The sequence below is a fragment of the Ailuropoda melanoleuca genome, chromosome 13, assembly GCF_002007445.2.
Source record: "Ailuropoda melanoleuca isolate Jingjing chromosome 13, ASM200744v2, whole genome shotgun sequence".
NCBI classification, from domain to species: Eukaryota; Metazoa; Chordata; class Mammalia; order Carnivora; family Ursidae; genus Ailuropoda; species Ailuropoda melanoleuca.
Genome location: NC_048230.1, coordinates 4,715,911 through 4,735,385, shown reverse-complemented (window position 1 = coordinate 4,735,385; position 19,475 = coordinate 4,715,911). Strand labels below are relative to the sequence as shown.

The 19,475-nt window shown below is 53.6% G+C and overlaps 3 protein-coding genes and 2 non-coding genes across 16 annotated transcripts; 3 read left to right on the top strand and 2 right to left on the bottom strand.

The window, feature by feature from the left end:
• Nucleotides 1-451: 451 nt before the first annotated feature.
• PROCA1 (protein interacting with cyclin A1) lies at nucleotides 452-11,548 on the bottom strand. Of its 9 annotated transcripts, none has more exons than XM_019801288.2 (5): nucleotides 11,478-11,548; nucleotides 4,013-4,096; nucleotides 2,011-2,146; nucleotides 1,574-1,732; nucleotides 452-1,487 (listed from the first exon to the last, which is right to left on the bottom strand). In XM_019801288.2, exons 1-5 carry the CDS (start codon nucleotides 11,491-11,493, stop codon nucleotides 833-835), a joined length of 1,050 nt encoding a protein of 349 aa, XP_019656847.1. In that variant the 5' UTR covers nucleotides 11,494-11,548; the 3' UTR covers nucleotides 452-832. The 9 variants fall into 9 exon arrangements, with proteins under 9 accessions (XP_019656847.1, XP_034496159.1, XP_002912367.1 ...); XM_034640268.1 differs by lacking the exon at nucleotides 11,478-11,548 and adding an exon at nucleotides 7,762-9,982 and having other exon boundaries at nucleotides 4,013-4,183; XM_002912321.4 differs by lacking the exon at nucleotides 11,478-11,548 and adding an exon at nucleotides 7,762-9,979.
• On the bottom strand, nucleotides 2,011-15,747 carry RAB34 (RAB34, member RAS oncogene family). Of its 4 annotated transcripts, XM_019801499.2 has the most exons (12): nucleotides 14,918-15,082; nucleotides 14,083-14,295; nucleotides 13,783-13,874; nucleotides 12,853-12,918; nucleotides 12,649-12,750; nucleotides 12,480-12,544; nucleotides 12,318-12,369; nucleotides 12,046-12,127; nucleotides 11,871-11,961; nucleotides 11,631-11,738; nucleotides 11,478-11,548; nucleotides 2,011-2,146 (listed from the first exon to the last, which is right to left on the bottom strand). In XM_019801499.2, exons 2-11 carry the CDS (start codon nucleotides 14,134-14,136, stop codon nucleotides 11,481-11,483), a joined length of 780 nt encoding a protein of 259 aa, XP_019657058.1. In that variant the 5' UTR covers nucleotides 14,137-14,295; nucleotides 14,918-15,082; the 3' UTR covers nucleotides 2,011-2,146; nucleotides 11,478-11,480. The 4 variants fall into 4 exon arrangements, with proteins under 4 accessions (XP_019657058.1, XP_019656975.2, XP_034496162.1 ...); XM_019801416.2 differs by lacking the exon at nucleotides 2,011-2,146 and having other exon boundaries at nucleotides 11,140-11,548; nucleotides 14,083-14,179; nucleotides 14,962-15,747; XM_034640271.1 differs by lacking the exon at nucleotides 2,011-2,146 and having other exon boundaries at nucleotides 11,140-11,548; nucleotides 14,962-15,110.
• A 673-nt stretch (nucleotides 15,748-16,420) lies between these two features.
• Nucleotides 16,421-19,287, top strand: RPL23A (ribosomal protein L23a). The gene is made up of 3 exons (XM_034640272.1): nucleotides 16,421-16,576; nucleotides 17,196-17,379; nucleotides 19,092-19,287. The coding sequence occupies exons 1-3, from the start codon at nucleotides 16,552-16,554 to the stop codon at nucleotides 19,270-19,272; spliced, it is 390 nt and encodes a 129-aa protein (XP_034496163.1). The 5' UTR covers nucleotides 16,421-16,551; the 3' UTR covers nucleotides 19,273-19,287.
• Nucleotides 17,039-17,103, top strand: LOC117795819. Its single transcript, XR_004619976.1, has one exon. It is a non-coding gene; the product is annotated as a small nucleolar RNA SNORD42 (small nucleolar RNA).
• Nucleotides 18,934-19,005, top strand: LOC117795825. Its single transcript, XR_004619979.1, has one exon. It is a non-coding gene; the product is annotated as a small nucleolar RNA Z17 (small nucleolar RNA).
• Nucleotides 19,288-19,475: the final 188 nt, after the last annotated feature.

Genomic DNA, 19,475 nt, shown 5'->3' with positions numbered 1-19,475 from the left:
GGGGCTCGATCCCATAACACCGGGATCACGCCCTGAGCCGAAGGCAGACGCTTAACCGCTGTGCCACCCAGGCGCCCCCCGTGTTTCTTTAGAAGGGCCTCGCCTCACAGCTTTTCAAGTTGGTGCTGGGAAAGTCAGGCTTTCCCCCTCCCTTTCCTCTGTTTGGGGCTCAGCAAAGAAATCAGAAAGGGTCACTGCTACCCAAACTTGATGAGTTTCCCGTCTTGACTTCATTCCGTCATTAAAGATCTCTTTGGCTGTTGGCAAGACTTGAGAGGGAGAGGCTGGTCTTCTGCCAGGAAATCAGTTCCATTCCCTTTGGCACAAAGGTCTGGAAGGGCCTAGCAGGAGCAAGGACACACCAGCTGGGAAGATCACGTTCCCTTTGTTGCCACCAGCATCTTCCTAAGGGCTGCTTAGAGTAGGGAAAGGCCAGGCACAGTGGCACAGAATGGTTAAAAGGTTCACTTTATTAGGGGTATCACTGCAGACAGCACTGCCTGTCCCCGAGTGGATTTCACACAAACCACCCTCCCAGGAGATGGGCAGCCTCCTTCCCACCGACCCAGATGTGTTCCTCTCCCGCCCCGAGCCTAGGATGTTACAGAGAAACAGGCTCTGCTCCTCTCTGCCCTCCCCGGTACATTCCCATGGACTCCGTCCTGAAAGACAGCTTACCCTTCAGAAACCACTGCAGCCCCCTGGCCCCTTGGCTCCAGCTATGCCCAGAAGCCCCCTCCCCCTCAGGGATAGGTTGGAGGGAGAGAGAACAGCAGCAGGGGGTCAGCTACAGGCTTGATCGCGTTTATTCTTCACCCTGGACGCCCTGGCCTCAACTGAGATTGGGGTTTGATGCTGGGGGAGATTTCCTCTTGACCACCTTGACTGGTGAGGCCTTCGCCCTAGGTTTCTTAGTCTGGACTGTGTTCTTCTCTCCCTTCCTGGGCGATGAAGACTCCACGATATCCTCACTGGAGGGTTCCTCTCGCCTGGAGTCATTGTAACTGTCCTCACTCTCCAAGTCTTCCCGGCTGTCTGGGCTGGACTCTGACATTCTGGCCAGCTCTCTTGGGCTTACTGATAGGCTCAAGTCCGGAGGTGAAGTTTCCGATTTAACTGGGCTTTTCTTCTTAATCAACTTGCCCTTCTTGACTTTTTTCTTCGGCTTTGCCTTCTCATCCATCTCCTCTTCCTTGTCTTTCTCTTTTTCTTTTTTCTTCTTCACCTTCTTGATCACCTTGTTGCCCTGGGACTTCCCTGTGGGGCTCTCAGAGCGCCAGATAGTGATGGGAGCTGCTGAGTCCGGGGTACCTGCGACTGCGCCCATGCCTGTGTCAGCGGGTGCGGTGGTGGCGGGCCCCACCTGGGTCGGAATGGGAGGCTTGCTTTCTTCCTCCTCCTCCTCTTCATTCAGGTCGTCTGCTGCGTAGTCATGGTGGATGGGATGGTGGATCACTGCCACAGAGACAGGCCTATAGCTTTTGCACCTGGGACGGAGGGGGACAGGGAAAGAGAAGATTGACAGAGAGTTGGGGGGCTGGTGCCCCTTAGTGCCGCCCCTGTCAGCACTCACCAGCCATACCAGAACCGCTCCACACACTCTTCCTCTGGGATGAGCTCAAAGCAAGGGGACTGGATGATGTTGAAACATGTTGAGCCCTCATCTCGGGAGCAGGTTGGGCCCACATCTTGGGAGTTGTCGCTATTTGTCTTCTCTGAGCAGTCCTTCAGCCTGCCACACAGAGGACTCAGCCAGGCTCCCACGCCTATGTGACTCCCCCGGGACCCAGAGCAGAAGCCTGAGGGACAGCTGGCTACTGCCGGACTCAGCCCAGGCTGCCAAGAGACCGCCTCCCCATGGCTCTGGAGCAGAGCCAGGTTTACAAAGCTGGGGTTGGGCTGGCAGCACCAGGTCAAAGCTGAAGGGGGAACCACAGGGAAATTGTGGGGCCTAGCTCTGCCCTGGAGTCTCTCCTGGGCTGCGGGGGTCCCGAGGAGGAGGGCCCGTACCTGGAATCGCAGTCGCAGTGGCTGACGGAGTGCAGGTGCAGGTCGTGGTGGCCGCAGTCCGAGGCGAAGGGGTGGATGATGTGCCCAGTGCACTGCTTGTGTTTCCAGCAGCACCTCTCCAGGTCCTTGAATTCACCTGAGGGGGTGGGAGTCTGGGTCACACGGGGGTGGCGACAGCAGCACACCTCTGGGTCTCCCCTCCCATAGCTCAATCTAAAGGCTTTGCCAAATTCACCGGCTGCCACCTCCCGCTTTCTACTTCAGAGTGGTAACCACAGAGTAGGAACTCAGCACTCCCCTTTCCCCTCAGGTCCCCTGCACAAATCCTCCCCTGCAGACTCCCAGGAAAATGTCTCAGAGAGTCCCCTTTGCTGCCCCAGGACGCCTGCCTCTTCCATTCCCCGCCTCCTGCCTCTCCTGCTGGGGCCCTCCACAGGCTGCCCCAGTAGGCGAAGGCCCTCGGGCCAAGCAGACCATGGGACCACATGGCCGACAGGAGCACCATTTCTGAGCCCCTCCTCCTGCCCTGCACAGGCCAGGAGGCCCACGTCCCTACCCCTCAGCCTCAGCATCACTGGGCCCTGAGGCCTGCTGTGGCGTGGAGGCTCAAGCCTGGAGGGGAGATAAGGTCAGGCTCCTCAGCTCCTCCGCCTGACTCTGGTGCTTGCTTTCTCTGCTCTTCTCCAAGCCCCTACTCCCTTATGACACCTTCCTCACTTTCTCACTTCTCTCCCATTCCCCATGCTCACTCTTTGCTTCGCATTCATCAAGCCTCCGTTGCCCATCCCATCTCCTTAGAGCCACAGACTTGAACGACCCGCCCCCATCCTGAGCCCTGCCACCCCTTGGGGGCAGCACAGGTACCATGGACACAGCGGAGAAGCCCTTGGCGTGAGGATTTGATATTGGGGGAAAGCCCTGGCTCCACCTCTTCTGCTCAGGCCAACACCAGCCCTGCTCACACTGGAGTCTCCCAACCTCTACCCCACAGCCTCCCCCCCGACCCTGCCTAAGGTTCCAGGCTACCAATGGCTCTCCCTCGGGCCACCATCTAAAAGGTGAGCCTGTGAAGTGACTCCATGTGCCCAAGGATTCACGTACCAGGACAGAGAGAACAAGGCACCTTCTTGCAGGGCCCCCCTTGGACTCCAGCTCCACCCACCCCTGCAGGAAGAAGTGAGCTGGCACTGTGAGTTCCAGGACAGCCTGGTATGGGTGCTACAGCTGGCTTACTCCGTCCAGACAGGCCACGAGGACTGAGCCTTTGTCCAGCCTCTGCAGGGGTGGAACTGGGACAAGACTTCACGCTGGCCACCCCCCAGGAGGTAACCCAGGCTGGAGGCGTTAGTCCAAGTGGCCTTCAAAGTACTTGAGAGATGAGGGAACAGCAGCTTAGTATGAAATTTGCCCCACACTCCTCCCTTCCCTTCCCCCCACCAGTCTGTGAGGGCCCTGAGTCCCCCATCCACTGCTGACCCACTTGGGGCCTCCCTTTTTGCTTCTCCTCCCATGCCCCCTTCCCATCATGGGGGGAATGAGGCATGTGAGGCTGGACCTTGGGTCACCACCACCTTTTTCAGCACTGCTGAAAAGAGTGCTACGTGCCCTGTACTTGTCATCAGATGGGCCCGAGTCCAAGTCTTGGCTCTGTCACTTACTAGCTGGGCGTCCCAGGGCAAGTTACTTCTCTGAGCCTTCATTTCCTTATCCGTAACATGGCAGGGGTGGTAATATGTATTGTGCAGGATTGTTGAGAGGGCTCAGTTCACACATGTGAAAGAAATCTGTGCACACCAAGTGCTAGGCCAAAGATAGGGGTGACTGTGGCCTCGGGGAATGGGGAATGGGCCCTCCCGGCCTGACAGGAGTAGGGGATGGGGTGGGGCTGGGGCAGCTGGGTAACCGTTCAGGACCAAACACTTCCTTCCCTCCTGCCTGCCAGGTTTGAGTTTTCCCAAGTGAGGGGGGTGGGTACCCCAGGGTCGGGATTCCCTGGACCCACCTTCAGAGAAGGCGGAGACATCGGTGCTGGACGGCACAGCAGCCAGCAGAGGTCCTCTCTCCCAGCCGGGGAACCTGTTTACATCTGAGAGAGCACAGAGTGGGAGCGGCCGCAGCCTCCTCCCCATGCCCTTCACGCCGAAAGCATTCCCTGAGAAGCTCCACCTGCGCCCTGGAGATGCGGAAATTAAGAAAACAACCCAACAGCCCTGTGGTCAAGGTGAGGAGACGGACACAGAGAATGAATCGTTCAGGACGGCGGCACGATGCAGACACTGATGGGGCTACAGCTCCATCAGCAACCACAGGGCAGAGCCTGCCACTTGCCTTGCCTTCCCACAATGAGCTTTGGCCTTTGGGGCATCAGAGCTGAGTCCTGCTCCTTGAGCTCATTGCTTGGGGGACTTTAGCAGGGCCTTCGGTGGCATTTGGTCATCTTTCTACAGGTCCCTGGTCAGCTCCTTCTATATTCCACAGCTCAGTAAGTACCCAAAATTCATTGAAGGAAGGAAGGAAGGGAGGAAAGAAGGAAGAAAGAAAGGTAGGAAACTTCCAGCACCTTCTGGAAGCTCCTACCCTGCTGCTATTCCTCTTAGCTCATTGCACCAGTATTACCCGAGGCTGCTCCCACCCTGATCCACTCTCCTCCAGCCAGGGGAAGTATCCCTCCGCCCTCCTCCTGCCCAAAGCACCTGAATTCTAGGTCCCAACCAGAATTTTTACTTTCTCCCTTTTTACTGTTTTAGGGTTAATTTCCTACAGGAAATGAATACCCTTAAACAAAGCACTGTATAAGCCCTGTTTCTCCCTCTACCACTACATATCCCACCTCGCTTCCTTTTCAACCCAGGTTTATTCACTCCTTCATTTAACAGACATACTGATTAGCTTCACTAGGCACCAGTGAAGGAGGCCCAGTCCCTATCTTCAGTGAACGCAGAACGCAGAGTCTCCATCTCTCTTCTATGCCAGCCACATACAATATGGCAGCTACTGGGCCCTTCTATCAAAAGAGCCCAGGCAAAGGCCACCATGATTTCCTTTTTTTTTTTTTTTTTTTTTTTAGTAATCTCTATGCCTAACGTGGGGCTCAAACTCACAACCCCGAGATCAAGAGTCCCATGCTCTACTGACTGAACCAGCCAGGCATCCCCCAACGATTTCCTAATAGCTAAACCCAGCAGCCTTCTTTTTGTCTCACCTGACCGTTGACCAATCAATCTCTTTTCTCCTGCAAACTGTTCTGACTCCCATGACAGATCTCTCTCATCTCATCTGCCTTCCTTCTCTGACTTGCTGTTTAGTTCTTCCTGACTCCTTTGCAGTTTCCTTTTCCTCTGCTGTACCCCTAAAATTGGTGATTACAGGTCCTGTGTTTGGCCTCCTTCTCAAAGACTCTACAGCCTTCTCTTGGAAAATGCCATCCACTTACATGGTTTCAACACCAACCAAAAAAATGACATAAATCAGGGTCTCCAATCCAGACTGCTTTTGTGAGCACGTAGTCAATACCCTCTTGGACTTTCCCAAAACATCTTAGACCAGCATGTCCCACACAAGCCTATCTCTTCTCCTTACCCTCCATAAACCATCTCCTCTTGTCTCTTCCATTTCAGAGAGGAACAGACACCTCAGCTAGAAATCTAGGGATCATTCTTTCCTTCACCTCTATACCAACTTGATGACCAAGTCTTGCACGCCTATCTGCCCCCCGCATCTGCCTCTCTCTTGGTTCAAACCTCCATTATCCCTAAGACTGCCGCAGGAGCCTCCTTCCTGGCCTCCCTGCCTTCTCTTTCACTATCTTCATGCAGTCTTCACAATGCAACCAAACTGAGTTTTCTAGAACACCAACTGGTCCACCACATTCCTCCTGCTTAATAGCCTTCCACTGCCTTCGGGATGAGGTGCAAACTCCTCATCATGACATAACTGACCCCCCAGGACCCAGGCCCTCGTTCCTTCCTCAGTTATAAGTTTCTCCCACCCATCCATCCTTCCTCCCATCCCTCCCTTCTCCATTCCTTCTCTCCTGCCTCTCCCTCCCCAGAAATACATGTTCATCTTGGAAAGAACAACACTATCTACCCAAGGAGAATCGGTCACACGTGTCTTGGGCCCCTTTACCCTGCCATGGTATTCACGCACTTACTCTATGGCAACATGAGAACAAGGCCCACATTTGATCTGCCTCTGTATCTGCAAGTCCTGGGACGTGAAAAGTGCCCAGTAAATGTTGGTTGATTGAATGACATGAGTAGAATGAAATAAACCCTCCAGTGGAACCACAAAGAAGCTACAATTGGAGATTCTGCCCAGGGTTCAAAGCAGGGGCTTTCCCAGAAGAGAATGGACCCAGGACGAGCATCTTCCCAATGTTAGGCACTGTGCTGGGCTTTTAAAATAGGCCTTTAATTTGAAATCCTCACCACAATCCATTCTATCGACGGGGACTCAGAGACTCAGGATAAGAAACCTGTCCAAAGACACAAGTTAATAGATGGTAGAGGTAGGAGTCAAACCCAATCTTCCTGGCTCCGTATGACCTGTGCTCTTTCAGCCCTGTCTACTTGGGGTTCCTATCCCAAACCCATCCTGCTAGCGGTCAGCTCCTGCAGCACCTGCTTTTCAGCTCCAACACAGCCCATTCTTCATCCTCTGGTTTGACTCAATCCTGACTCCACAACCAGATCCAGCCTGGACCCTAAGGGTCAGGATTCAAATTCTGCTTTATCGGACTCCTGTTCTTTCTCTCTCTGGAGTCATTATGAAGGCGGCTTGTAGACAGGGTCCGCTGATTAACTCCTCCCAAACCCCCAAGAGGCCCTAACAATCCTAACTCTGTTTGCCAAGGGGTGGGGTTTAGTAACTCTCAGATCTGAGAAAGGCAATCTGCTCTCCAGTTTCACAGACAGGAGGAGAGCTCCTATTGGAGCAGGGGGTCCAGCGCTCCTGCAGCAGAAGTAATTGTGGCCGGACACGGGGCAGACTTCATAATGAAATGAGAATGATAGCTTAAAAGGAAGAGGGAGGTTTGTGGTCTTTTTCTTGGTGGGGCATTCAACCAGGCGCAGGGGCCTAACTCAAAACTCACAGGTGATGCTCATTTGTACAGAATCCTCCCAGTCCTGCGGCTGAGGCTCCCCCCGCCCTTGTGACACAGGTGGCGGGTTCCAGGGTAGGCACCAAAGCAGCTGAATGGGGGAGGAAGGGAGGGGAAAGGGAGAAAGGAAGGGAAGTAGGGAGAAGGAGGGAGCTAGGCAGTGCAGTGTGCACGCGTCTCCGGGGAAATGCCGCTCTGGCCCCGCCCACATCTGGCGGTGATTGTGATATCACGAGTGGAACCTCCAGACTCCTTCCTCCCCTCAGAGTCAATGGAATCGCCCCCCCCCCCAGCCTGGCGACTGGGTGGGTGCTGGACCACGCGCTCCAGACAGGCCCCGCATTTCTTAGGCGGCGGCCGGGAAACACGGCAACGCCTTCCAGCCCTACAAACTAGGGGTTAGCAGCTCTGGCTCCGGCGGGACTGGATCAGCCGAACCCGGGGGCACTCTCCAGGGCCTCAGGACCCCAGTCCTCAATCATTGGTCCACGGCTCGGCGTGAGCCCGCCCCCAGGCCCTACCTCCGCCCCAGTCCAGCCCCTGGCCCCGCCTCCTTCGCCGGGCTCTTCCCAGTTCTAAACCCTCCTTGGGTGCCACGCCCCCAGATCGAAACCCACCCCCAAACTCTTGCCCCGCCCCCTCTTTACCAGTGCTGCCCTCATCCCAGATGCTGGCATTGTCTTCAGTCTTTTCCTTAGTCCACCTTTCAATCCTCAGTGTCGTCCTCACCCACATCGTTCTCAGACCAGTTCTCGTCTCTACAAGACTCTTCCTCGCAGAAGTCCAATCCTGAACCTCAGCTTGGCCGAGCCAACCGTAAACCCCAATCTCAGCTTCGCCCCTGTCCAGCCCTTAACTCCGCCTCATGCTTGCCCGATCCCTCCCTCCACCCTCCCCTGGCTCTGCGTTGTCTTAGCCCAAATTTAAGCTTCAGCCGCGCTCTTCATCCGGGCCCTCCCAGATCCTTCCATGCCCCTCTTTGTCCCACCTTTAACCTTAGTACCACCTCTTTATCTCAGGCCTAAACCTTAGCTCCGCCTCTCAGGCCCAGCCCTCAGTCCCATCCCTAGTCCCTCTCCAGACCTACTCCCCGCTCTTAGTTCTACCCCCGGACCTTAGCCCCGCCCCTACCCCCGTTCTCAGCCCCGCCCCAGCCATTCTCTCAACCTCAAGCTTCCGCCGCAATCCAGCCCCTCCCAAGCCTTCCGAACGCAGCAGCAGCCCTGGCGCCCCGCCCGCCTCCCCGCAGCCAACCCGGCTTCTCTGAGCTCCCGCCCGCGCTGGAGCAAGGCAATCTCCGGCTCGCTCGCGTTCTCGCGCGTTCTCTCTCTCTCTGCCCTCAGGCCCCTCTACTGTAGCCCAAGGCCCAGTTCTCAAGTGGACGACGTGATGTCGGCTTCCAGCCCCAGGGCGCCCTCCCCGCGTTCCCTCCTAGACCCCACAGGCACCCTGTCCCAGAGACAATCCTGCCCGATAAATAGAGCCAGGGTCTCGGTAACTCTTCCCCCAAACAAATTATTAAAATAATTAAGGTTTCTGAGCTCTTCCTATGTATGTTAGTGCTTTATCTTACTTCATTCACGCAACCGCATGTGTCTCCATAGGCTTGTCGATGACGGGGGAGCAGGGCCGGCTGCATTCACAGTAATCTACTACACGTACACCCCTCACACCCTTAAATATAGCACATACACTGCCCGTGCATGGATCGCACACGCTGCACACGTAGAAAATCTCCTCCTCACACATGGACTAATGCAATATGCACACATGCACATGCCCCTTACAGGCAGCACCCAGAAAACCCAACCACACCCCTGATGCCCCCCCCACCATTCAGCACAAACCTACAGCAGCTCTGTGGTGCAGGCTTCACACACACACACACACACACACACACACACACACACACAGAGTTACAGGCTCTGTAGAAGAGGAGGGGTGAGGAGCACAGTCCCGTGAGGGAAGAGACATGGAAAAAACAATCCCAGGGAGTGTGAAAAAGTGTTAAGAACTGTACCACCCACACTCCACATATCACTCCCCTCAAATTCTTTTGGCACCAGGTTCCTAGGCCAGGATATGCCTCAACAGATGGAAAAAAGGGGGAAGGATGATGTTTAAACTGTTTTCTGCAGTCATCAATGGCCTCTTCCACTGCTGCTACTGTCTGCATGATCCCAGCCTTCACCTTCCTCCAGGCCCAGCGGGTTGAGCAGATAGGGCCACTACCCAGACTCCCCTCCTCACCTTAGCTCTAGACAACTCTAAAAACAGCAGGAAAGGAGAAGTCACAAGAGAGGAGTATGCAGAAAAGCCAACCCTTCCAGGACAGAGTGGCTGGGTGAGAATGGTACCAGGCATGGAATGCACAGAGCACTTGCTGACTGGGAACCTGGACCTGTGTTCTAATCTTGGCTCTCCATGGCCTCTCAGGATAACACCTGAGGCCACATGTGTCCCACCACTGTTGGCCCAGATGTCTGAGATACTTCCAGGCAATCTATGACTCTGGGTCAGATGTCAACAGGGAGCCAGGTTCTTCACCACTCTTCCCTCCAATTAGCTATAATAGTTAAGGTTCTGGAACTCTTCCTATGTGTGTTAGTGCTTTACCTTATTTCATCCATGAAACCTCATCAGTATTATTAGCCTGATTTTACAGATAAGGAAACTGAGACACAGAGGATAAGTGATTTGCCTGGGAGTCTGAGAGCTCTTTCCTTTGGTTCCTTATCCCCAACTGTGCTTTCCTACCTGGTGCTTATTCCCAGATTTCTACCATTGGATAACTGTTTTCTTTTTTTCACCCCTTTCCTGCCTTCCCTTTAAAAAATACTTCTCTTTGGGGCGCCTGGGTGGCTCATTTGGTTGAGCATACAACTCTCTATCTCAGCTCAGGTCATGATCTCAGGGTCCTGGAATGGAGACCCATGCTGGGCTCCCTGCTCAGTGGGGAGTCTGCTTCTCCCTCTCCCTCTGCCCTTTCCCCAGCTTGTGCACATGCACTCTCTCTCTCTAAAATAAATGGTTAAATCTTTGGAAACAAACAAACAAGTAAAACTTCTCTGAGGGGAACACAGTGAGAAGTGATTGAGGACGAACAATGAGGACTCAAATGGGGGACCTCCTGACTCAGAGCATGTCTTTTTCTTTTTGAAGAGGGAAAAAAAATATGCTGGTTTTTTTCTTTTTTTTTTTTTCCTCTTTTTTAAGTAAGCTCTAGGCCTAACATGGGGTTTGAACTCACGACCCTGAGATCAAGAGTCACATGCTCTACTGAGTGAGCCAGCCAGGTACCCCTATGCTGTTTGTTTATTTAGTTAATCAGGCTTTAAAATGTAAAAAGACACTACTCATTAATTTATGCTTATATCACTAACAATGTTAGACAGACATTAGACAGCACATCTTCTGAGTAAGAACCAAGCCCATACCTGACCTGGGCCTTCTGGTCAACCCAAAGAGCATCCAAAACTCAATTACTTCCTACTGTGCTCCCTCGGAGAAGTATTTTTTTTTTAAAGGAAGGCGGGGGGGGGAAAGAAAACAATTATCCAGTGGTAGAAATTTGGGAATAAGTACCACGTAGAGGGACACAGTTGAGGATAAGGAAGCAAATGAAAGAGCTCTCAAAGCCAATCACTGAGAGTCCAGTACAGCCCTCTAAAATGTGGTTCCTGGGGCGCCTGGGTGGCACAGCGGTTAAGCGTCTGCCTTCGGCTCAGGGCGTGATCCCAGCGTTATGGGATCGAGCCCCACATCAGGCTCTTCTGCTTATGAGCCTGCTTCTTCCTCTCCCACTCCCTCTGCTTGTGTTCCCTCTCTCTGGCTGTCTCTATCTCTGTCGAATAAATTTAAAAAAAAAAAAAAAAAATGTGGTTCCTGAGCTCCCAGCCTGTCTGGGCCCTGCCCAGGACCCAGGGATGGCCAGAATCCAGCAGGGAGCTCCAGTCCCAAGACAGCCATACAGCCCTGCCAATTCCGCATCCCTCATCCCCAACAAAGGACTCCATTCCCCAAACTGCTAATAACAGAGATTTTAATGCATAAGGCACAGTGTGAGGCTGGGATCATTAAGCATCCTCATACTCAAAAGGGCCCCGCAGGCTAAGCAAAAGCAGCAGGGATTATCTCCCCACTGCTGGGCACCCAGGAGAGCTCCCGGACATCTAGTCTTTGGTGTGGTGCCTGGGGCAGGGAGCGACTAGCATGGTCCCTGCTACCCCTCCAGGGGTACTGCCACCAAGGGGCAGCTCTTTGGTCTGGTAAAACAATCAGTGCAAATGTCCAGGGTCGAGCTCTAGGGGAGTCAAGGTGGCACAGTGCCCAGGGCTGAGCAGGCTCTAGACAGTCCCCTTACCACTCACGGGCAACATGTGGGCTTCTTCTTGCTGGCAGTTAGGTAGAGGTTGCTGTCATCACTATGGATGCCTGAAGAAGGGTGGGAAATATATGAAGCAGGGATCAGAGGTTCCCCGCACTCTCCGCCACCCTCATCCAGGCAGGCACTCACGGACAACATCCCCAATGCGCCGTGCCCCTGACTTCTCTAGCTCAGCCAGCACATTGGCCTCGAAGGTCAGCGCCGCCACACGGAAGAAGAATTCCCGGACATTTTCACCTGACACATGGAGCAGATGGGTGCTCAGGGGCCGTTCCAGGCCTCGGGTCATTGGGCACAGCTGAAGGGATAGAAGTGAAAGACCCGGTAGACAGGCGTGCCGCTGCAGAAGACCTGAGGCCTCTGACTCACCAGTGAGAGATGAGACCGCCCAGTACTCAGCCTTCAGCTCTTGGGCCAGCTTGAGTGCATCTTTCTCCATCAGCACATACTGAGCAGGAGTCTGAGGGAAGGTCAGAGTCAGACGGCAAGGGGGGATGGGGTCCCCTTACCGAGTTGGGAGCCCCTCCGCCATTAACACACTCACACTCAAGTCCTTCTTGGAACCCACAAGGAAGAGAAGCACATTGGCAGGGTCGTTCTCCTTGAGTGCATCGGCCAGCCACTGTCTGCCACAGAGGGTAGACAACCGAGGATGAGTGGGCTGGAGAGGCTCCTCCTTCTGATACTCATATGCCCCTCACCCTCTCTCTGGTCCTCGATGCATTCTTCTCCTTCTCTACTAATGTCCCTGATCACCCCGCTTGTCTGAACCCGCTCTTCCTGGAACCCCCATTATAGTTCAGCAGCTCCACATACCTGGTATGCTCCAGGGAGGCCACATCATTCAGGTTGAAGACAATGATGATGGCTGGAAAAGTGGCAAAAACAGCTGACATTATTGGCTTCTTTCCAAAATCCCCCCAACCCTAGATTAGAGACCAGGAACACCCACCTGCCCCACTTCACCGAGGCCCTTACCTTGAGCTCCTCGGTAATAGGTTGATGCAATGCACTTGAACCTCTCCTGTCCAGCAGTATCCCAGCTGGGAGGAAGGAGGGGACAACACAGGTATGTGGGAAGGGGGCGTGAGGTGGGGTACAGGCACTGGAGGAAGGAACGGGTGGAAGGTGTGGAGGAAGCACTCACAGCTGCAGACTGAATGGGACGCCCAACACCTCAAATCGTTCCATCTCAAAGTCCACTCCGATGGTGGCCTTGTAATTCTTATCAAAAGTATCTTTGCAGAACCTGAGGGAGCACCAGATGCTCTGGCCCTGAGCCCAGCCCACCTGGCTAGGTCTGGCCAAACCCTGCCCAGCACAATCCAGCTCAGCGAGAGCACCTTCTTACCTATTAATGAGACAAGTCTTCCCCACTGACAGGTCCCCCACCACAATGACTTTGGAGATCTTAAATCTGCAGGACACAAAAGTGGACAGGAGGAGTGAGCACTAGCTCTTGCAACCTAGGGAGTCTCAGTGTTCCCTGCTAAGTCTATAAAGTTAGCTGCACCAAGGCTGACGTTACAACAGACACAAGGCCTCCCAGGCAGTTTGCCCGGACACATATGCTTGCAGAAGGCTGTTTTGTGCTTCAGCATCAGAGAGCCATGAATTTGAATCCCAGTTCTTACAATTACTAGCTGTGTGACTTAGGACAAGATACTTAGCCTCTCTGAGCCTCAGTTTCAACATCTGTTAAGTGGACATTTAGTATATATTCTATCGGGTTGTTGTGAAGTTTAAATGAGATAAATGTCCCCTATTCTGAGATAAATGTCCTATATATCCCCCCCTTCACTCCCCCACATATATTTTAACGTTTCTGAAATCAGGATACATCTTAAAAGGGATGGTGTTTTCCATTTAATAAAAGACAATAATAGTAACCAACACACTGCCTGGCACACAGTAAATGTTCAATTAATGGCGTGCCAATGTTATCAGTATTACCTTGTTTTACCCATAATGGGAGACATCCCTACAGGCACAGCCCCCCGCCCTGGGGCTCAGATGGGTAGTCTGTGGGAAGGTGAGCTGGTGACCACCCTCTCCCGTAGAACACCTTCTCTGTGTCAGGAAGTGAACTGCCACCTCTCTACCCCACCCCATTTCATAGCACTCATCACAACCTTGCTGGGAAGAAAAGGGAGAACACGCGGGTGTAAAAAAGGGGGAATAACCATATAGCTAGTAGAGGCTGAAATGGAGCCCCAGGGGGTGCTTGTATACCCTAGCTTTGCCTGAGACTTCCTTTCTTAGTTAAGGATGTCTAACTCACCCCACGGTGCCTGTCCGGTGCTCCTGGCAGGCGCAGGTGACGCGGGGGTGGAAGTCTTTGTGCACGTGCAAAGCGGCCTCCTTCCTCAGGCACTGAGAGGGATAGAAGAGCATGGGACTCACCCACTCCTGGCCCACGTCCCGCAGCCAAACTGCCCTAGGGGAGGGCAGGGGACCACCCAGAAGCAGCAGACCTAGCTGGGCCGCAGGGCTGGGCCCAAGCCTCTAACTGATCTGGTGCCGCCTCCTCCCCGCCCACACCCCACCGCAGCCAGAAGCCCGACGTGGCCGTGGCGCCTACCTGGGGCAGCTCCGCCAGAATGCGATCCCTCCGCACCGGCGCCAGAATGTTCATCTCGGCTGCTGTCTTGCGGGGAGCCCCGAGAAGGCGCGGGGGCCTGATCCGCCCCAGCGACCCGGGCCCGTGGAGACCCGACAATCACCCGCGACCGGGGTGTCCCGACTATAACTCTGGGCCACGGGGAGCCTACGGGAGCCCGCGGCCTCGGGGACGCTACGACCACAGCGGGCCACGGGGACGAGACGATCATCCGGGGCCGGGGAGAACCCACAATCACCCGGGCCCGCGGCGTCCCGACGACGACTCGGGGGCGGGGAGACTCCGCCGCCGCCAAATGGGGGCGGGAAGTCCCGTCCGGGGGGGCCCGGGCCCGCGCAGACCCCACTATAACTCGGGGCAGGAGAGTTCCTACAATGACTCGGGGCCGCGGTGACCCGACGACAGCTCGAGGTTGAGGCGGCCCTACCATAACAGAGCTGCCCCGGGGCGCGGAGCGGCCCCGCCGCACGGGGTCAGTGTGGGCAGGGATGGCGCTGCAAGGCCCGCGGGCTGCTGGAGGAGGGGGCCCGGGGCCCAGTCAGCTGCAGGGCCCACGTCCCACTCCGCTCTCCCTCCGCGAGCGCTGTAACATGATCCCCGGAAATTCCTGGAGAAGGGCCGCCCCCTGCCCCTCTCCCGGCAGCTCCCGGCCTCGAAGCCTGTCCCAGCCTCCCCCTCCTCTCCTCCCCACTGCGCTGCCCCAGCTCTGGGTACCCTGCCAGACGCCTCACTGGCACCAGGACCGCCTCCACCCAGGCTGGAACCCGCCCAGATCGAAGGCACCCAGGTCACTCACCCCTGCGCCTCTGGGCCGGGCTCCGGCTCCAAGGGGACCCTTACCCAGTCAAACTGGTGATGGAGAATCGGTGGTTGCTGCGCAGTATCTGGCTAGGCCAGGAGCCGGCGGGGAGGGGAGAGGAGGAGAGAAGGGGCCCAAGGAGAGGCGGCGCTTCCCTCCTCAACTCCAGGCCCGGGACGTGACTCATAGAGTCTGCCCCCGCTCGCCCTTCTGCCCGGGATGGGGTGGGGTGGGGGAAGCAGACAGGGGATGCCCACCGAGGAGAGAGACGTCCAAAGTCTGGGGTGTTTTCCTTCAAGGCTCCAGTGTAGACTGAGGGGTGGGAGGCTGAAGATCAGCCAGCGTCCCTCAATGGAGTCTAAAGAAGGGCTAGGTGGACCTGAAACTTCGCCCTTTGGATAGATCGCCGCTCTGGGACCAGGGGACTCCGCTCTGGGACCGGCGTTCTCTCTGATCCCATTGGAATTTTACCCCCAAGGACAACTTTTCCATTTTGCAGTTCTGTAGGATATAAGAGGAGTGTAGCACATAATAATCCTCACCGTCAAAGGGAGGATCTGGTTCCAAAGATGGGAGGAGGAAGATAGAAAGGGCCGGGTGGAGGTGGGAGAGACACAGACCCTCAGGGGAAAAAACCTAAGCTTTACGAAAACTTGTTCTGTGTCAGGAACTGAAGTTGAGGATGCAAACATGACTGGAGCAGGGAAGGGAAGACTCCTTAAAGGGAGGGGACTGTGAATGAAATTACTCACAAGAACTAGTAAGCCCTAGAGAAACTTGTACCCCGGGTGTTTGGAATATTGGTAGTCTCAAGAGTATTATCGGGAAAACGCATGAAATCTGTCATAGGTAAAGAGGGGTAGATGTGGCCACCTTCTACCTTCTGTGATACTTTTCTCCTCCCCTCTGCCTGACTCGACTTTTTCTGCCACCAGAACACTGTTATTGATAAGCCACGTCCCCATTCTGTACCTAAATTTCCACAGAAGTTATTAGAGGGACTTGGGCCAGACAAGTTCTTAAAATTTTGCGGTTTGGTTTTGTTTTGTTTGAGAGAAAGAGAGAGCTAGCACAAGCGGGGGGGGGGGGGGGGGGGNGAGGGAGAAGGAAAAGCAGGCTTCCCACTGAGGAGGGAGCCGGATGCGGGGCTCGATCCAAGAACCCCAGGTCATGACCTCAGCGGAACACTTAACGCTTGAGCCACCCAGGTACCCCTGGACCAATTTCTGCTCTAACATTCTAGAACTTCGCTTCACTCTCCCTGAGTCAACCTAATTATACTCAGACCAGTTTTCAGTGCTACTGTCTCCTGGAGCTCCAGTACTCTTTCCTCAAGATGATAAGCGCTCAGGACCAGACCCCAGCAGCAGCGAGCCACACCATCCACATCCACAGCAACAAATAAACACGCGTCTCCAAAAAACTACAACCCCCAAGAAGCTTTAGACTCTTGAGAGAAGAGGTGGAGCATGCTTAATCACTCTCGCGAGGACATTAAACCTAACTACCATTCCCAGAGGGCACCGCGCTAAGGTTATCCAATCAGCTTTAAACAAAAAGCATCGCGATTCTTCGGTGAGACTCTGCTCTATAAGCCCCTGAAACGAGCTTTGGAAATCCTTTTTGCGAAGATGGCGCCGAAGCCTAAGAAGGAAGGTTTGTGCTGGGGCTGGGGGTTGGCTACCACAGCTAGCTGGCGTGGGATCCCTTCAGAGTGAACGAACTGGGAGGACAGCGGCTGGGCTAAGCCTTGGGGTGTCTGCTCCGGAGCTGCTTCTCGCATTCCGGCACGTTGCGGTGCGCGTGGGCCTAGCCGCATGAGCTGGGCTCCTGTAAGGAGGTTTGGGAAGGCAAGCCCGGCCGGCACCACCTGTCGGGGGCTGTCGGACTGTTGACTTTGGGGAACTAGACGCATCCGCACGCTGGAGCTCCATGTCTCCAGACCTCTGAAGAATTATAGCCCTCAACTTAGTTTCTTTTTCTTTTTTTCCCCCCGTTAGAGCTATATAAGATAAAACCACTAGCACACATCTTGTCAAGTATCAAGTGTTCGATCATTGCTAGTTCCTTTATTTCTCAGTCGTATTCCTGGAGTTACTCTAAGTTCGCCCCGGTATCGTGCATATGATGGAAAAATTTTAATCTGAGACTCGGTGATGTCTTCAAAGGAACCACTGATGCACGTGTGTTCTGGAGCGCCCGCTAGGGATTTTGAGAACGGAAGTGATTGGCTTCTGAATCCCGTGCCCTCGTTTTCTTTCTTTCTTTCTCTCAGCCCCTGCGCCTCCCAAAGCCGAAGCCAAAGCAAAGGCTTTGAAGGCCAAGAAAGCGGTGCTGAAAGGCGTCCACAGCCACAAAAAAAAGAAGATTCGCACGTCACCTACATTCCGACGACCCAAGACTCTGCGTCTCCGAAGGCAGCCCAAATATCCTCGAAAGAGCGCCCCCAGGAGAAACAAGTCAGTATTGCCCTCTCCCATTAAAAGATGTTGGGTGGCCATTCGTAATTTGGAAATTTACCAAACCTGCAGAATGACTTCTCAAATATATGTTGGTACCTAGGGTGCCTCTCTAAAGGGAGTATGAGGAGATTGTTAATGCCCTGTTTAAGAACGAGAGGAGACGTTTTTACAATATTGGCAGGAATTGTTTAAAACTGCTCAGTGACTGTTAAGGTTAGTTAATTGTTAGGTTAATTATTCCTCGTATATGGTCTGGGTTTCAAATTCTGCTTTCTTGGAGTATAAAGTAGGACTTTGATAAATGTTCTTTATTTTGGAGTTCCAGGTTTAGTTATTCGTTGCACCTTTTGCTGTAGGGAATAGTCCTTGAGGGTGACAGTGTGGGATGATTCTAGATTGATAAGGACACTTATAATCTGTATGTATTGGACGGAGAAGGCCTGCAACAGTGTATAAAAGGTTCTTCTCATTTACTCTCAAGTCTTTACACTCAAGAAATAGAGGGAAATGGGCAAAAGGTTTAGGGACTTGAGTGTCACACTACTGGTAATAAAACTGAGCTTAGGGGGCCACAAATTAGAGCAATAGTAGTAATAGCCACCTCCCACTGCTTCTTAAGAAAAAGACAAGGAGAGTGGGTTGTGTCCGTGGAGGAAAGCCCTTTTTACCCCCCTTTGGACATGGGATTTAGTGTGATGAGAGTTGAGACCTGTTGTCTAGTTTTAAGATAGGAACATAGTGTCCAGGTGAACAGAGACTTGTTTTTCTGAATTTCAGGGGGAAAGCTGTATGGTAGGTGTGGTCGAGCCACTGTAAGCTTAACTCGGGCTGTAAATAAAAGTTGCTGTCAATCAATGGCCCTCAAACCAGTTTTCAGCAGCCAGGGAGGGCAGAAATATCTATCAAATCTCATAGTGAAGCACCAGCATTCTTTCGAACTCTACTCTGGGTTTCAGGACTCCATAGTCTAGCTTTATGCTCTTGAAGTAAATTGTTTAACCTCTCAAGTCTCCAAATTTCTTCCAGAAGTTTGCCCTTCAAAATGTTGAAGTCAGGGGATGCCTGGGTGGCTAAATTGGTTAGGCATCTGCCTTCGGCTCAGGTCAGGATCCCAGGGTTCTGGGATTGAGTCCCACATTGGGCTCCTTGCTCAGCAGGGAGCCTGCTTCCCCCCCTGCAGCTCCCTTTGCTTGTGCTCTCTCTCTCTGACAAATAAGTACGTCTTTTAAAAAAAAAAAAAAGTTGAAGTCAAAGCATGCAAGGGGGTTTGGAACTTGGAGATGATCCTTAAATCACTTGAAGGATTTCAAGTACTTCCAGTGGGGGCACCCTTTGCTCAGTCTGTTTGGCTCAGGTCATGATCCCAGAGACCTGGGATGGAGCCCCACATCAGGCTCCCTGCTCAGTGGGGAGTCTGCTTCTCCCTTTTCCCCTTACCCTCATTCTTGTGCACGCACGCTCTCTCTAATAAATAAATAGTCTTTTTAAAAACAAAGCCCTTCAAGGGGAAGAAAGTGCACAGGTTTCTACTCCCAGGTCCCTAAGTTTCAGGGTGCAGATGATGACACTGTTTAGCGACCAAAGTCTGACAAAAATGATTGCTACTTCATGGTCTGATGCACCTGGGCTCTTCTGGCTTTGGGCTCTAAAAGAGGGCCTGTCCTCTTATTGGACCCAGGCCAGGTGATACCATTTTGTCTCTTCCCCAGGCTTGATCACTATGCCATCATCAAATTCCCCCTGACTACTGAGTCAGCCATGAAGAAAATAGAAGACAACAACACACTTGTGTTCATTGTGGATGTCAAGGCCAACAAGCACCAGATCAAACAGGCTGTGAAGAAGCTCTATGATATTGATGTGGCCAAGGTCAACACCTTGATCAGGTGAGTAGGGCCTCAGTCAGGAGCCAGGAAATCTGCATGGAGTCAGAAGTAGGTTTCAGTTTTTTAGCCTTAAGAAATGAGCAGCTTCTGGGGCACCTGGGTGGTGCAGTCATTGGGCGTCTGCCTTCGGCTCAGGGCCTGATCCCAGCGTTATGGGATCGAGCCCCACATCAGGCTCCTCCACTATGAGCCTGCTTCTTCCTCTCC

Bases quoted from the DNA above. Each gene is read 5' to 3' on its own strand.
- PROCA1 (XM_019801156.2), bottom strand. From the start codon at position 7,325: ATGTGGGCGGGGCCAGAGCGGCATTTCCCCGGAGACGCGTGCACACTG. The intron at 1,733-2,010 runs GTACGGGCCCTC...TCTGTGTGGCAG, and splicing joins CACTGCGACTGCGATTCCAG to GCTGAAGGACTGCTCAGAGA. The intron at 1,488-1,573 runs GTGAGTGCTGAC...CCTCCGTCCCAG, and splicing joins GAGCGGTTCTGGTATGGCTG to GTGCAAAAGCTATAGGCCTG.
- RAB34 (XM_019801416.2), bottom strand. From the start codon at position 15,107: ATGAGTCACGTCCCGGGCCTGGAGTTGAGGAGGGAAGCGCCGCCTCTC. The intron at 12,751-12,852 runs GTAAGAAGGTGC...GTGCTCCCTCAG, and splicing joins AAGACTTGTCTCATTAATAG to GTTCTGCAAAGATACTTTTG. The intron at 12,370-12,479 runs GTAAGGGCCTCG...CCACTTTTCCAG, and splicing joins CTATTACCGAGGAGCTCAAG to CCATCATCATTGTCTTCAAC.
- RPL23A (XM_034640272.1), top strand. From the start codon at position 16,552: ATGGCGCCGAAGCCTAAGAAGGAAG. The intron at 16,577-17,195 runs GTTTGTGCTGGG...TCTTTCTCTCAG, and splicing joins GCCGAAGCCTAAGAAGGAAG to CCCCTGCGCCTCCCAAAGCC. The intron at 17,380-19,091 runs GTCAGTATTGCC...TCTCTTCCCCAG, and splicing joins AGCGCCCCCAGGAGAAACAA to GCTTGATCACTATGCCATCA.